The 17,723-nt window shown below is 43.9% G+C and overlaps 1 protein-coding gene across 1 annotated transcript in view; it reads left to right on the top strand.

Annotated features, from left to right (window-relative positions):
* Positions 1-7,677: 7,677 nt before the first annotated feature.
* The window catches only part of ADCY5 (adenylate cyclase 5), a 203,288-nt gene continuing 193,242 nt past the window's right edge, over positions 7,678-17,723 (top strand). The window contains exon 1 of the mRNA XM_010221202.2: positions 7,678-8,780. Coding sequence (XP_010219504.2) covers positions 7,767-8,780 — 1,014 coding nt within the window. The 5' untranslated portion in view covers positions 7,678-7,766. The remainder of the gene's footprint in view (positions 8,781-17,723) is intronic.

The raw sequence follows: 17,723 nt of genomic DNA, 5'->3' as shown, positions 1-17,723 counted from the left end.
AGATTGTACATAGAAATTTTACATTAACTGGTACCTACATAAGAATGGCATTATTGGGAAATACATTACTGGAAGTGTTCATAGAGGCTTTTTCGGTAGAATTGTGTGTAAATACTGAACTGCATATTCTCCTGTTATTCCTGGATACCTTGTTATACCTTCATAGCATGTAATGTTCATATGTAATATATAATAGGTAATGTAATACCCTGTTATAACTTCACTGCTTCAGAGTGTCTCAGCACAGTCTTCTGCAACCATATGTAGCTATCATTTAGGCACTGCTTAAAGCATTATAGTCACCATAGAGAAATATCATTTATATCAAGCCTACATTTAAAAACGCTGCCATTTTCTAACTTGGACACTTGCAGAATCATGATTGCTGTGTAATCTAAACTGAACCTCCAAGGCATTACAATAGGTTAGACCTGCTCCAAAAACAGTGAGCAATAATCTAAAGAACACAGAATTAATATAAAAAGTAGCATTTTAGGTTCCTTTAAAACTGTTTTAGGTTAATGTCTGTTTAAAGGTTAGCCTTTTTTCTTCTGTATCTAGCATGCCTACAAACCACTTCACTGTGGGGAGAAGAGAGGAAGTAGCGAGCTTTCTAATCAGCCTAACATAAGGTTGCTTTGTAATTTATTTATTTTTGTTAAAAGTTTCTTAAGGTAAATCATAGCTCTTAATGGGCGAAGACAAGTATACTGAGTGCTGGGCTGCTCTGATAAATCACATTCCTGGTACAAAGATGAGATAGAAGAAAGGGAGAGACTGGAGGATAGAGGTAACGCTGACCTTTCCAAAAACATTTGACAGTCAATAAAACTCTCAGAATCTTCTCCTTTCTTCCTTTGGTATCATGTAGTGCAAAAAGAGCAGAATAACAGCATTACATGTAATTGCTGACATTTTTTGACAAACCTGAGGCCCTGTACTAAGTGTTCATTGTATGTTTGTGATTGTGGGAAACTGGATGCAATGGCTTAAGTCTTGTGTATAAACTACTTTTATGAAAATACTGGACTGAGTAAAAACATTTTCCTATTCATCCTTTCAGTACAACTTAATGTGTTCTATTTTTTTCCTTCCTCTTACTACATACACTACTGCAATTAACTTTAGTATATTGCTTTATGCAGCAATGGAGTTGAGTTGGAGAAATGTTCACACTTCAAATGAATGTTCAGCTGAATAAAAGTAATTGGAACCAGTTTCATCTTCTGCAAATGCGTTTGTAGAAGCTATTTACTTATTGTTTTTCATAGCATGTGAAGGCATTTTTTGCTGACTCATTCTAGTAGAACAAACACTTCATTATACAATACAGAGGACAGGATGCTGGCACATATATAGCAAATGGGCAGTTAAGTTTGAGAGGACAGCACTGTTGATTGCTCATGCTGTCCTAATTTTATGATTGGAGTATGCTGCTCCTTATTGCTATATGTGCTTGCTAGGACTGCCTGGCCACACAGCAAGAGTGGCCACTAATAAAACTAATTGAAAAACAAAGCACTGCAACTGTTCACTGATGGAAGCGGCAAGAACACTTCCTTGCCTCAGCAATAAAAAAGGGCTGAGAGAGAAAATAAGACATTGCTGGTTGAGTTTACTTACTAAGGACTGGAAACTGACACTTGATATTGTCAATCTGAACCAGAAGTAGACTCTGCAACCCAGAGCTAGCTGAATTACTCTTCAAAAGCAACCAAGAATATGCAAAAATCTGTACTAGCTATACTGATGTATCCAAAAGTCAGGCATATGTGAGCATTTAACAGCCAGTGCTGTGCGTTCTTGATGCCACAAGGCTGCGGAGTGGGTCATAGTTTGCTGGATGTTCAAGAAACGAGATTTTTGTGAAAAGATGTAAAACCACTACATATTACAGAGGTTGAAATTAGATTATTTATGTGTTCTCAATTCTGCTTTTAACATTGATACTTATTTGCATAACAACATTGTTAGTCTATTACATTATTTTTTAAGAATAAAAACATATTGTTTTATGACCATTGCAGTTGTGTGATTCTGAATAACTTTTCTGTCTTCGTATATTTTTAGTCGAAGTCTGGTTACCTGATGAAAATGGGATAGGCAATTGTTTCTTTCTGGGCCGTTTACCTCTTACTGAATGAGGCTACAGTTACTGAATAGAACTAGCTGCATCCTAGAGAAGGATTGAAGTCAAACTGCCAGTTTAGTCTGTGCTTAGCTCTAGAGCATCCGCAACGTGCTCATCTCATGTCACGGATAGGGAACATAGATAGTAAGATGGAAACAATTGAAAGTAGGTTTCAGTAGGAGCTCAGAGTAATTCTTCCATGCACTTTTTTCCCCCCACCTCCATTTGAAATGAGGAAGTGTTAAATTTAATAGTTGTGTTACAATATCAGGCTATTTCTTCTGGTGCATAAAACTATGGTTTGAAGCAACTGGTAAGTTTAATGGACAAAAACACCTGACCGTTGACCCTGATTTCAAGGGTACTGAGGCTAGGCTTTCCAGTACTGGAAGGCAGTGTGCTGCTGGTGTGCTTAGCGCTGTAACGGTGAGGCTTGTCACACACTCCCATTTTAGACATTTGTGACTAAACTTATTAGTGCATCATTTGTGCTTCTGCTATAGATATTTTGTAAGTAATTTTTAATTGGACTTTAAGACACTACAGCTTATATACAAGTACTTGATAAACTAACTAAAAGCTGCCTAGCTTGTATGCCAAAAAGCATGAAGTTTCTGAACTTAATACAAGCTACAGAAGTCCACTCTATCACTGCTTTGATGCTATCTATAGTTGAACTAGCAAGACTAACATGAGGCTGAAAATTAAGTATATGTATGTGGTACAGTTAACAAAGTGTTGCATATGCACTCTTTGTAAAGAACCGAAATCTTCAGCTGTATTTTTTCTTGATGTCAGACATATTAAATCCCTGCAAAGGACCCACTTGATTTACATTAAGATGCAATTCATGATGTAGTCCTTCAGTATTGCACATGTGCCTCTAGCTCTAGGTTGACCTAAACAGCACAGACATGCAGATAGTTTTAGTTCTAAATTTGCAGAGAAGTGCTGCGGACACTGCTATGATGAAGTCTGATTGAATAAGCAAGTTAGCTTTCCAGGTTTCTGTGTAGCCTTCAAACCACAGCAGTCAGTTAGGAGTCAGGCTGTATTTTATTTTCTTATGACTCTGTTGCTATGTTTTCACAATATTCTACTTACCTTGGGGTCTGTTTCTTGTGCATCCTCAAGACTGAGGGAAAAAAAGGCTGAGAACATGATAGCAGCTTGTTCAGTTTTGGTATTTCAGGCTTTCAGGTTAGATTCTCTTACTAGTCCTGAGCTTAAAGGGCTGTCTTGGCTTATGCAAAGACAGTCAGTGAAAGGACCACGAATCTGTTGTGCAATGACTTTCCTAATTGATGGAGCATAGATATTTTAGAGATCTGTATTTAATATTTGTGTGACTCTGACAGTGCTAAAGATTATGAAAAGTGAAATGTGTGGCACCTATTTTGAGGCCAGTAGCTAGATGTTCTTCCCTATTTTAGGTAAATAATGCAAAGGCTGAATATTAATGTTTGCAGCTACTGCACCTACTGCTAAGTAATACAGGGAAATTGTTATAATACTGATTTGTGACAACAACAGAATTTGTAGTTTGTGTGAACTGTTTTGTGTTTAAGAACTTTAAATCTGGACTTCACTTGGCTCTGTGACTGTACGTGCTGGTTTCTTCACAGCTGCCCTGGAGGATCTTGAACAATTAACTTGACTCTGTAATTCTGTTTTTCTGTCCTTCTTCTCTCAGTCTCCCACATGCTTCCTTCCATTTAAATACATTCTTTAACATCCTTGCTTAAAATACAAGGAGAAACACTTGTCTGAGGGAGAAGGATCCCAGACAAAATAAATTATTTCAAGTTTCTATTTTAATCTAGTATTGATTAAATTATTGTCGGAGGAATCCAGTGGACCTTTTTTCCATACAAAGCAGAGTAGCTTGAATAATTGAGTAAATAGAATTTGGAAAGGCTGGGCGAGGGTGGAAGGTAGGACATTAGCCTTCTAGATAAGAGCAGTAAGGTCTCTATTTTGGCAATACATTGTCTTGTGATGTTTATGTTTGTTGATCTCTAAAACAGGGCAAGTAAATATTTCCATTTTAAAGATTAGCAAATACAGAGAATACTTGTATTGACAAAGGTCGTAGCTGGTTAATAGCCAATTGGGACTAAGGCATGGGTGCTTCTCACTTTTACTGACATTCTCCATAAACTGGCTGGCCTGAGCTACCAAAGGAAAAGGTAATTATTACCCATAAATCACTCCTGTATTAGTAAGGAATTTACTAATTGTCTGAATGTTTTTATAACAAATATTGGACTTTTAAAAATGAGTTTATATCAGTTGAGCTAAGTTGTTCTGCTTTCTTGCATAACCTTTTCTATTGAGCTGAACATGCAGTTCCGTGTCTAAATTGCAAATTTATTGCTTTTCCTTTTTAATATCCAAATTTTCACAAATCATAGACTTTTTTATGGTCTTTACTTATGAGTATCTAACTTTGAAAACTAAGGAATTTTTTAAAAACAACTTTGTTATATTCAGCTAGGGTATAAATTATTGTAACATTAAAAATAAGCAAAACTCTTCATGTGACAAATAAGATGGCATAATGAAAAGAAGTATGAGTGATATTCCAGAATTGAAACAATCAGCTGCTGTTACCTGTGTACTAAACTTTCTGGAGAAAGTTCTGTAACTGTGTGATGGCACCCTGCCTTGCACTGAGGCAAATATTAAGTAATCCCAAACTTGGTCCCACCAGGGGAATATATGACCCATAAAATGCTTTGCCCCATAACCTGAGCAATCTGTTGTTGATACCCAGAACTAAAAGCAGTAGGACTAGCTGCGGAGTCTGGCAGGTGCCGGATCCATACCTACTTAACCATTTTCTATTATACAGAATTAGTTTTAAATCATCTGATGGGCATCATCTTTCTCTGTTCATTGTTACAGCTGCATATTTTTGGAGAAAATTGAGATCTTTATCTGCTAGTTTTGTGAGAAGAGCACCAAAATGGAACTTTATGCAAAATAAAATTTCCCAATTTCTAGCAAGTATTAAGAGTTTTTTCACTGGCTTTAATGTTAGAATCAGGTACTTTGCAGCTAAAATGCATAAACGAAAGAGATTAAACAACAACAACAATAACAAAACCAACAAAATAATTCTCTGGCACAGTGAAATTTTACATAGTGACATGTTGTACAATAATCCATGAATAAAGATAAATGTCTAAAAGATGGTAGTAATTACATGTAAATATATATATATATTATATATATATAAAAGCATATAGCAGAAAGGGAATTGTTGAGGGTGATGTTGAGCAATCGTAAGATTTAGCATCTGGCAAGAAAATGCCATGTAAATATCACTAGAAGAGTTGGATGTGCTTTTTAGTGGAGGTCTTTAACTATGTGTGGTAAGTTAAAGACCTTAGGTGTATGGCGGCAGCTGCTGAAAGTCCAGCATGTCATGTGACAAACCCTTACTGAAAAGCAGATCACCTAGTTTGTGATAATCCATGGAGTTAGCAGCAAGTGGAAAGGACATATGAAAGGTACTGGGCTGGTGTTTGGAAAGTTACCTTTTTTTTTTTTTCTCCTCTCTACAAATCTTACCTCATCTATGTCTCTAGATAATCACAGATTCAACAATAATATTACTAAAGGCTACTTGTGAGCAGGGATTTTAAGTTTGGACAAATATCTAGAGAATTACCAATTTCAGCTAATCAAGCTAAAAAACTATCTGATTTGGCAATTTATTTTTCATAGAACATGATGCAGAGCATCAAGCAATAAATATTATTACTCTTAACACATGTGACACCTTCAAAACATTGTAAAATATTAATTGCCTGACATCTGTAGAATGACTAGAAAAAGCCAGCTGCAGTGGATCATCTGAGAGCAATGCATGGGGTTTGAAATGTGTTGATAAATGCCTTGATACCCTTTGCATGCCCCAAAACTAGGCTGGCTAACGATTACAGAAAACACCCTCGAGTAAGACTGTGTCATGACGCTATCAGACGAAAACTTGAGCTGTATTTTAGGTGGTTGAAAAAATAGGTTTCAATATACAGTACAGTGACAGAATTCTTCCATGGCAGCCTATATTCATAAATTATTCAGCCTTCATTGCCACATTAGTAGTAGCGCCAGTACTAAGTACCTGGGCTTGGGAGAGGTTCTTTTGGGGCTTACCCTTCTCTGGCTTTCAATCACTGGTGCGCGCTGTTCTTAAAGCTTCCGTTTCTGTCGCCTTGAGTGGGCGGCGACTTATTGCCCCTGCTGCCCGGGCAGTTGCTACCAAACGCAAATCCGTAGCCTCGAGGATGACGCAGAGCATTTGACATACCTCACTTACCTCCCGTTATGCCTGGGACACTTCAGCAGCTACCTCGCGGGCGCGGTGTCAGCATGGGATGTTTCGGAGAGGGGGTAACCTAAGCAGCGCTACCCGCAGGTGCTCGAGGCGCCGGGCTGAGGCGAGCGCGCTAAGGAGGCGCTAACGGCCACAGCGCGAGGCCGGGGCGCATCCCACGGCGTTAACGGTCGCCCACGCGCCTCACACGAGGGCGTTAACGGTCGCCCGGGCACCCCACACGAAGGAGTTAACGGCCGCGCCGCGGCCCAGACCCCGCCCGCCCCTGCGGCGCGCTCATTGGCGGGCCCGTTCGCCGGTGGCGCCCAATGGCGAGGCGCGTTGGCGCGGGGGCGCCAATGGGCGCCGGCGGGGGGCGGGGCGGGGGCCGGCGCGCCGGCGCCCGGTTGAATGGGGAGTACAAAGCGGCGCGGGGCCGGCCCGCTCGCTGCCGCTGCGGTCGCTTGTCGCTGCGAGAGGCGCGCGCGGGGCCGCCGCGCACTGCCCCGCACCGCGCGCCGGCAGCACGCGGGTGGGCTGGGGGGAGACCCGCCCCGCCCCCGCTGCTTTTGCATCCCCCTTGTTTTTGGTATTTTCTTGTTTTTTCCCCCCATTCCGAGCAGCGCGAGCGGCGACGGCCGCCGCGTGCATGAGCAGCGCTGCTGCCGCCGCTCCTACCGTGCCGCCGAGGCGAGGCCGGGCCGCCGCGGCGCAGCCCGGCCCGGGCTCCTCCGCTGCTGCCGTCCCTCCGGCCGGGGATGCTCCCGCCGCCGCGGTCTGCCGCGGCCCTGCGCGCCTGAGCCGCCGCGGCGCCCGCCCCGCCGCCCGCCCCGCGCCGCCGCCGCCCGCCCCGTGCCCGGGCCCCGCTGCGATGCGGCTGCCCCGCCGCGCCCGCAGCCGCCGCGGCGCGGCCCGGCCCGGCTCGGCGCCGCTGCCCCCGCGGCCCGCGCAGCGCCGCGAGCGGCTCTGAGGAGGCGGCGCGGCCCTGGCCGCCCCCGGCGCCGCCGCGCTCGCTCGGGGGTGTCGGAGCAGCGCGGGGCGGCGATGGCGCCGCGGCCCTGAGGGCCCCGCCGGGGCTCGGGGGACACCCGGGCTGTGCCGGGGGCGTTCCTGGGCTGTTGCTGTTATTAATTTTTCTATTTTTACTTTTTAATTTTTGCTCCCCCCTCCCCTACCCTCTTCTTTTGGAGTCCCGTACTGAGAGAGCGCTCCCCTCCAAATTTCTCCCCCCACCCTGCACTGGACTTGTGCCTCCTCCCTGTCCAGCCCCGCGACCTCGTCCCCTGGCCCCGCTGCCCCTTGGCGCTGGGCATGTCCCGGTCCAACAGCGTGAGCCCCCCGGGCTTCGGCGGCCCCGCGCCCTGGGCGGGTGCCGAGCAGCACCGCTCGGCCTGGGGTGAAGCGGAGGCGCGGGCCAATGGCTACTCCTACCCGCCGCCCCCCAGCCGCTCGTCGGGCAAGAAGGCCTCCCGCATGGCGAGCAGGTGGAGGAGTGAGGAAGACTACGAGCCCCAGGCGAGCCGGAGCCGTGGGGAGAGCGGCTGCAGGATGCTGATGAGCTTCGGGTCCAAGTCCGCCTGGCAGGAGCGCGGTGACGAAAGCCGGCGTCATCGGTCCCGCCACGCGCCTGGCGGAGATTCCCCCGCTGCCCCCAACGATGCCAGCCCCCGGCAGCTGGGGGAGCAGGGGGAGGTGCGGCCCCGCTCTGTGGAGCTGGGCCTGGAGGAGAGACGCATCAAGGCCAAGATCGAGGAGCTGGAGGAGGAGGACGGCGACGAGGGGGACTCCGAGGCGGCCTTCTCCATGGGCAGCTGTTGCAGCAGCCTGCTGCAGATCTTCAGGTCCAAGAAGTTCCAGTCGGAGAAACTGGAGCGTCTCTACCAGCGCTACTTCTTCCGACTCAACCAGAGCAGCCTCACCATGCTGATGGCCGTGTTGGTGCTGGTCTGCGTGGTCATGCTGATATTCCACGCTGTGCACGGCCGCTACGAGGTGTCCTACGTCGTGGTGCTCTCCCTGGCCATCCTGCTCATGGTGGTGCTGTGCATGGTGTGCAACCGCAACGAGTTCCACCAGGACCACATGTGGCTGGCGTGCTACTCGGTCATCCTGGTGATCCTGGCAGTGCAAGTGGTGGGGGTGCTGCTGGTATCGCCCCGGAGCGCCTCCGAGGGCATCTGGTGGACCGTCTTCTTTATCTACAGCATCTACACGCTGCTGCCGGTGCGGATGAGGGCCGCGGTCATCAGCGGCGTGGTGCTCTCTGCCATCCACCTGGCCGTCTCCCTCAAGATCAACGCTGAGGACAAGTTCCTCCTCAAGCAGGTAGGCAAGACCCTGGCGTGCTCATGCCAGCGCTCAGCAGCCCCTCGCTTTGCAGAGCGAGGAGGAGAGGGGGTTTCACTGAGCTCTATGGGCCTGCCTAGTGCCCAAAGGCTTTTGGTCGAGACCCCGCATTGCCTGAGGCTAAGCAGGATTGTGCTCGACGTGGTGCCTAGCCTGTAGTCCTGCTCCTCCAGGGTTGCCGTATTTCCTCCTTGCTGCTTGTCATTAAGGCGCCGAACATTAAAAATAATAATTACTGGTTTCTAGTGACCGCCGCTTTAGCTCGCTGTCAGCCAGTCCTGCTGATGCCCTTGAGTTGTGTTTAGTGTAAACAGCCTCGCGCTAAGCACACCTGTGGAATGGCATCGGCGCTTGCTGTCATGTCACCGAGCAACGTGGGGGAAAAAGTCTTGTGATTTTTTTTTCCCTAATAGAGGTTATCCTCGTGCGTAATTCTAGAACCTGAATTCAGTGTTGGTGCAGTGTTTGCCTAGGCATCGGAGAGCGTGCTCCGTATAAACATTAAATAAGCTGCTGATATAACAGGAGGGTTTTTGCTCTGAGATGAGCTGGAAATATCCATGGTAAAGAAGCCCGAACTGAGTGTTGAGTCCAAACTTGACCAGCAGAAAAGTGAGAAGTATAAATGCAGATGGTTATTTAGCTGTAGTTGTGATATCATGTTCAAGCAGAGCAGCTCAGTTCACAGGAACAATAAGGCTATTATTGAATGCATTACAGTGCATTTTTTAATTACTATGTCTGTATAAACAACAGTAAAACAAGGAGCCACTCTTCTTTTCCAAGCAAAGGAAGCAGCCTTGGGGGGTCATGTGCTTAAAGCTTGCAAGACACCTTGGCAGTAGGAAAGCCACTGACTTAAAACACTGTAGCTAGATGGTAATCGCTGTAGCTCTAAAGAGCAGGGGTCTGGGTAAGGATGAGTCTTGTCACCAAGTCAGCCCTGATGCTTGCATGTAGTTGTTTTTTTATAGAATTTGGTGTTTGGTAGCTTACAGTTCTAGCACGTGATGCCAAACAGAGAATTGCACATTGCTGTGGCTAACGTGAGCTTCAGTACTTCTGAACTGTTCTGGTTTCTACTATTGCAATGTCAGAAAAAGTTCTAGGGCTTTCTTATAAATAAAACCCTGGTAGATCTGGGGCGTTACTGCTTTGCACTACGGAACATCCCCTGATATTATTATTATTATTTTAATCCTTTTTTTTTTTTTTTTTTTTTTTTTTTGCTATATTCTCTGTTCTCTTCAGTTACCCTGCTTGGATAGTTTCCTGACTTTATTTTTCAAGCTTGTTACAGATATTCTTGTAAACTGTGTCTGACATACTTTTTCAATGCCTAATACGTATTTTTGTGTGGACTTGCAGCAGAGCATACCCTGTAAAAAGGACAGTAATTGTTTTTCTCTTCAGCTGGAAAAGTTGGCAAATGTGCTCAGCTCTTCCTTACTGGGGCTCTGATTCTGCAAAGCCCTGTGTGTGTTCCTAACTTTATAAACAGAGAGTTGTCCCATGCAGCTGAGTGTATTTCGATAGTGTTTTCTTAAATATGAAAGCAAAGCTTGTCAGTGTTATGGCCAGAAGATTCAAAAATGTGATGCAAGCGAAGTTCAGTTTTGAGTATACTAATGATTGCATGAAATGCTATTACATTGGAAAGCAGTGATAAGTACATTTTAACAGGAAGAAGTCTAAATATCAGAGCCCAAGAGTCATTGACTCCCTCATCAGAGAATCTGGGATAAGCTCAGGCTCCCAGCTACTTATTCAGATCACCTGCTCTCTCGCTTTCCAAACACAGCAGAACAATTTGTCAGAGGTTAAGATTTACAAATGCACTTGTCAAAGGTGAGATGGGCAGCAGATGATGCAGAGATTTGTGAATATTGTGTCATCGGTTCAGTTGTTTTTCGTCCCCTGACGATGTTGGGATTTACTGCAGGTTGTGAATAAGAGCTCAGTTAAGGAAGGAACGAAGGAAGATTCTTGGGCATCTTCTTGCTCTGTTTTCAAATACAAAGGTCTACATCCTTATGTGGTCCCTAGCACTACTGAATTTGGTGGTGGTGTTGTTTAAGGCCAGGAATCAAGTTCCGTGTATGTTTGCCTATGTACATGAGCTGCTATCTCTAGCTGTGTGATAGAAAAATCTGTTTCTGCCGAGCACACTGCCTCCTAGCTCTTAGCAGGCCTTTCTCACTGGGGCTGTAGCTCGTTGCCATGGAAATCGGTTTCCTTCAGCTCTGCCCCACTGCTGCGGATCAGCCCTATCTCTCCTTTCAGACTAACATTGGCAAAGGTAGATGGAGACTGGATAAATCAAGAGGAGGGTTTAGGTTGTTTCCAGTGACTTCACTCTGGTAGTCGCATCAGGCTAGTTTTTGTGGGACAGAAGTGGATAGTGAATTTGCATTTGTGACCAGATGGTTCTTTATTCATAGCATTCATAGAAGACAGACTGCTTAGAACTTGTACCCCTCTCCTTATTCTAACCATAATTCTTAAGTGAGGTCCTGTGTCTGTGTGTCCTGCCCCCGCCTTGACTCTCCTCTCAGTTGTTTCCAAGCCCGAAAAAAAAATATGCTCTTGTAATGATCTGTTAAAATTCTTGTAATAAACTGGATGACTCTTCTACAGGCTCCTGAGCACTTTTGTGAGTCTCCAGAGCCTGCTGAAAATCTTGCTGCCTCTCTAGGGAAAGAGGGTGGAATTACTCTTGGTTGTAGGTCCCCTTTGGGAAAAGGGAAACTTGTTGGATTCCCTTGCTTGAGGACACATAGCTTTCTTGTCTGAATTACGCTGCTGTTAGCACTGCTGGGCTTTTCTGTCATCAGACTTTCTAGTCCAAAGCTTACGCTACTTGGGCTTGCATCTCTCTGCTATTGATTCATAAAAGGGTAAAGGCTCTTAGCTTCTTCTGGATTGGTATGGGGATGGGAATAAAGTTCGTTTGACTGAACTGTTTTTTTTTTTTAGTAATTCTTCTGAGTCACAGGGCTTTCAAAGGAGGCTCTGGCTTCTTCCTGCTAACCTGACAAGCCTGAGGTCCCAGTCACAGGAGTGCGGTGCTGCGAGTACGCTCGGCAAAAGCAGCAGGGGTGCTCGGTTCCCGCGCAGGCCGGGTCAGGGACAGGCAGTGGTTTTGGCTTCTTGCATTTTCTGTCCCAATTAAACATCAATTCCAATCAACATGATTTACTGCATTATACGTCAGGCTTTCAAATGTATCCAGTGGTGAGGGAGGGAAGGAGAGAAAAAAAAAATCTTGTTTGAGAATTTACTTGTATCCCAATACTGCTGCTGGAAACAGAACATATCAAATATATAACACTACTCAAACTACCACTTTGTAAAGATTGCTTGGGTACCTGTGATGTTAATTCTATAGGGATTGCCCTCAGATTTATGCAGGGGGAGGATGAGTGAATTTGTCTTTATGTTTTTGTCCTTGTGCTAATCTGGGAAAGTTTGGATTTCAGCTGTGGTTCGGTGCACACCTGTCTGTATCTTCCTTTCTTTGTATCTTCTTAGGCCCGGCTTTCCCATGTGATGGTTGTGATACACTTTCAGGCTCTGAAAATACAGTGGACTCGAGAATTCATATGAAAAATACTTTACATGTTAATGAGAGTAATACTTAACTGAGTATATAGGAATATACTAGTTATTGATAACCTGTCTTTCATTTATAATACAGATGATACCGTGATACTGAGATTTAATTTAGTTCCAGTAGAAGCAACCCACTTAGCTGGCCCACAAACTCTGTACAGACATATGGGAAGAACTTGCAGTATATGGGTTGCAGATGCTTAACTTAAATCATGTGAGTAGACCTATTGCCCTCAGCACAGATAGTCTTGAGTAAGCACTGGCATTTTTGTAAGACTAGGGGCTAAGGGGCAGGGAATTTCACAAGAGAATTTATTGGGCTCTGAATCAGAGTTAAAAAGGGATGAGGATTGTGTGTAGGAGGGAATGGAGGAATAAGAGTAAGGGATAAGAATGCAATCTACAAACATCAAACAAACCTCATGGACTGAGGTTAGATTTAGTCTTATTTTCCCATCCGAACCTGTTCTATTGTAACTTTCTGAGGTTCCTTGTTCAAGGGTCTAGTTAAGCCTCTGTGGTTTATTAACTCATTGTGAGTGGGTGACTGCTAAGATATAAAAACAGAAGACTGAGATTTCATTTTTTCCTTTGTCTTGTGTCTATAAGGTCATGAAAAGAGAAACTGAAATATTAACATCTCTTTCTTCCGCAACTACTACTGCAAATCTTCTACAAATAATTTTAAGTAGCTGAGTTTTGGACAACTGTCCCTGAACACAGCTTTTGCTTTTGGCACTTGGATTCAGGGCTCCTGATGCTGAGCTCCTTGTTGCTCAGCCCCACTCCATATGCTTCCATCGTAACAACATTACATTAATACTCCTCATCTTTCACATCTGAGAACTCTGGATGTGTTGGCCTTTCTCCCTGTCAGTCCGTGTGTAATTGATCCACAGCTGCATGGTGGTTTTCTTAGAAGCGTAGTATTTTTAGTTTAACTATTTCTAGGAAGGTGTTGCTATGAAAATGCATGTAGTTTTTCTGTTTCCCTAAACAAATTGTCATTTTGGCTGGGCTAAAACCAGCTTTTTACTCTAATGGGATATTGACTTGTGTCTTGTGGATATCTTATGGCATCTCATAAAGATGCTTTTTAGATGGAATTTAATTATCATTCAGTAAGAAGATGGTTACATAGAAGGAGAAATGGAACTGCATGTTCCATATGAGTTTCAGCATGCTTAAGGCATGTAGATAAGTGATTTTGAGACTGACAGACTCAAGTATGTGTTACTGAAGTCATTGTAGTGCAGTTTCATAGTGTAGTTTCTTTTATTCATCAAGAGAAATGTGCAGCTGAAATACAGATGTATGTATTGTTTCTTTACAGGCTGTGTGCCTTGCTCCTCCCCAGCTGGAAGGCAGATTTGATTAATATTCATTTAGAAGCTGATATTGAGTCCCTTAGCTTCATGGGGTCAGGTGTTGTGAGTCTCATAGTACTTAGTAAGTGCTGATTTCAGTAGAACTGTTAATGCAATTAGATGTACTCTGGCAAAAGTGACAGTTGAAGAATTTGTCCGAGTTGTAGGTTGACTTAAATCAGTAAAAGCCCGGGCTTTAGGGCCTTTAGTTTGGGAAAGCAGGCATCCAGAAGCGTTCTGCAACTGTTGCACTCATAATTGCCTTCCCTAGTGTAATTCTCTAATAAACAAAATTAAATGAATCCCTGAGGTATTATATATCAATTAGTCCTCAGTAGAAATATTGTCTATATCTCTTGGGAGTGCATGTGTTGCTTGAGGTTTATAAAGGCATATCTGTTTTTCTTTCTTATATCTTAAATAACTGTACAATCCTGCCACTTCCTAACCGTACTCCCATGCTTACTGCTCTTGCTGACCCCAAATTTGTCTGCTATTTTACTGAAATGTTCATTGGTACCAATAACTGTTAGTGAAATTGTATTTACTGGGTGCTGCGTGCCTGTTTTCTCTGTGGTACTGGATTTGTGCTAAGCTTGTTGGTTGGGTAAAGTGACTTGTTTCACTAAGTCTTGTGGCAAAAATCAGTCTTGCAGATAGCTTGGAACTTGGTGAACTGGCTATGAAACACAGTGAGGATGATACAGGTTCATTGCTGTTCTAGATGCACTATTCTAGCAAAAGATTTGTCCTTCTAGGCGCTTTTATGATACGCTTGAAAAAGCAGGAGATGCTAGGTCTGTTTATTTCTGGGGGGATGAAGATATTTCAGCAAAATGTTGGCATATTACAGTAGGGTTTGTGACGTAGAACGATAGCTTTGGGGGCTCTGATCTTACAAAGCAATTGTTGACCTGTCCTTAAGTGTCCTGACTCTGTGTTTTGGTGTGACACAAATGTGACCCTTCAACTCAGTCATAGACCTGTTCAAGACAGAATGTCTTTTCATGCATTTTTCATTATTAACTGCATTCAGATGAGACATGAATCTGAATTACTGTAGAAAGCAAATGCTGATGATCCTAGTGCTAAATACTCGCTGGAACTTATTCTGCCTTCTCAGAGTCTGAATCAGCTGAAGTGCTTCATAAATGCTGGATTTCCACCACCACCCCCCACCCCAAGTTAGCTGTTGCTTGGACAGTGCTGCTGAAGTCAGAATAGAGGAAGACTGGGACCTTGCCCAGCTGGAATGTGAACTTTGGGCATCAGGCTGTTCTCCAAATACACTAAGTTTAGATTTGATTAGCTAATCTTTCAGTCATGCACCACAGATCTGTCTTAAGAAGAAAATTGGAAGAATTGCTATTTTTTTGGCCATTTCAGTAACTGAAACAGTCTTTTGGGAATAACTGGTTTCATCTTTATATTTTGATATGGGATATTGCTCTCATCTGCTAAGCAAATCAACAGAATCTTCTTCCTGTCCAGGCACAACATACATTAAAAAGTCTCCAGTGGCACTTGAGACCCTGACAGGTGAAAATTGAAAATATTTTGACAGCAGCTTCCGTGTGTGTGGTGAAACGGTCTGTCCTGTAGTTGCTGGTGGCTTCTGAGAACCTGTGCTTTGACAAATTCCTGTCTTCTCCTTTCCTTTTTTTTTTTTTTTTTTTTTTTTTCTTCCCTCTGCAGCTGGGTGCAGTTCAGAGAACATACCTGCTTTTGTTTGGGGAGGTGAAAGACGGTGCTCCAAATTCTGCTAGCCTTGGGCAAGCTTTATCTTCCCGTCTGCTCTTTATTGTAGCATTCACAAGCCACCTTGCACGGATAATATGTACCCAAAAAAATGCAGTGAAGAGGGAGTTGGACTGCTCCAGTCTTGCCAGAGCCTTCCAGGTAGTACATGATTTGCCACATGCCTTTTTTGTGGCCCAGAGGGGTAGGATACTGACAAAGTGTGCGAGAGGAATGTAAAGATTCACAGCTTCTGGGAAGCGGGTGGGGTTCCTGTATAACTAGTATGTGACTTTTTTCATCTCCTGTGAGTCCTGTGTTTTGATGTGGGGTGTAGTCAGTGTTAGTTCCTTCCCTGCTTCTGAAGTCTAGCCTAGTGATCTTAACTTGTGATATCTTGCATTCAGAGGATGCTTTCTTCTTGTTTCTAAACTCATGATACTTATTGTTTGTTTGGCTTTACCCAAGGTGTACCATCCTGGTGCCAGAAGTTTAAATTGGTTCATTATCATGGAGTCCTTAGGCAAGGTAAAAACCCAAGGGGAAATCTCACGTGAGTTTAAAAAAAAAAAAAAAAAAAAGCACAACCCCAAAGATTAAAAAAGATAATCTAGGTATGCGGGGGTGTGAGAAAGAGTCAAGAATGTTCAAGTGTCTCTTGAACCCAAAATGTTCTCACATTGGTGCAGGAAAGCTGGAAATTTCTAGCACTTAATAAGATCATACACAAAATGGTTGTTATCCCAAGATAAGTCAACGATTTTAGTAATGTCTGTGACATTACTCAGAAAATATCCATTTGATATTTTATGATGATAAGTCTTGCCAGCCTCATCATTGGCAAATATAGGAATGGCACACTGGACAGATTTGCAGTGGAATTTAACATGGGATAATCCTTTTCTGACACTTAACGATGGACTAAAACAATTTAAAACTCTACTTTTAGCTTCTGATCCCAGACTTGCACTTGAACATTTGGGAAGCTCTTGCTCCTGAGAAGTCTAATAATCAGACAAGCTTGTGAGTTACTGCAGCGAGACACATTCAGCTTTGCACTGCAAAGGTGACTCAGTTATGAGCAGCAAGAGACTCCACAGCTTCAGAATTCATTATAATGTTGGCATCACTGAAAAAATCCCTCCTAGTGCTGGCCTAGCCTCACTGGCACTAGCTAGGATTTCTTTTTTAGCATTTGCTATAGAAAGTTTCACCATAGCTTTCTTTGTTCTGCAAAAGAAAAAAAATACCTTTATGTACTTTCTTTTCCATATCCATCATGGAATTGGAATCTATCCTTGTTGTCTTCCCTGGATGTAAAGAGCACAGATCACCTTTGTGTGTTTAAGAAGTCACCCGGACTCTCTGTGGTGATATCATTGGTGCAGCATGTGGTCATGAGCAAAGACACCAGAGGATGCATATCTCAGGGTAGCCTGAATCCTGCCTGTGCAACTCTGCATTTTGAGTTTTCAGATGGAATATTATTTTTGTTTTCATTAAAGACCATAGAATCCTTTTTGTTTGTTTGTTTTTCCTGGCAAGTGTGTCTTTACAGTGCTACACTGCCTAGCTATCATCCTTCTTTCTGGGAAACTTAGGTTTTGGAGGGGGTAGAGTTGTGGATTAAAGCCATGCTGCAGGTTTAACATACACGTTCCGTTATCACTGGAGCGTGTCTCTGAGGCAGTGAACAAAGCACCTGTGCTAATGCAACAGGGGAGGAATATGAATAGCTCCCCCCACCCAAGACACTAGAAGTGCATCTCTCAAAACAGCAACTTGCACGAACTATTTATTCCTTAAATGTGCTTGCAGCTTGTGTAAGACACGCTGTTTCATTGCTTGCAAGAACCTGTCATAAGACATTGCTAATGCAGATGGCTCCCTGGCTGTATTTTCCTCTTCACAAAAAGCCATGGCTCTTTCTCTCCTTCTTCGTTTCTAGAGTAAATGCCAAAGCACCAATCTCTGTGCGCCTCAGACTCTGGAAACTGAATTCCTAGAGCTAGCGATGTGGTAAGGGACTACTCAAATCAGTATTTCTAAAAACAGCCAGCTTGCCAGTCAGCCCACAGATGACAGAGCTACTCAGACAGGCTTGCTGAGTGATGAATTCTTTCCGTTTGCTGGGAGGTGCCCAACAGCAGCTTTGTCCATATTCTGCCTTGATGTTATGGGGATTTATGCACAGAATTGCACAAAT

The sequence above is a fragment of the Tinamus guttatus genome, unplaced genomic scaffold, assembly GCF_059628265.1.
Source record: "Tinamus guttatus ecotype Peru unplaced genomic scaffold, ASM5962826v1 Tinamus_guttatus_pri_ptg000060l, whole genome shotgun sequence".
NCBI lineage: Eukaryota > Metazoa > Chordata > Aves > Tinamiformes > Tinamidae > Tinamus > Tinamus guttatus.
This window is presented reverse-complemented; position numbering and strand designations above follow the sequence as displayed.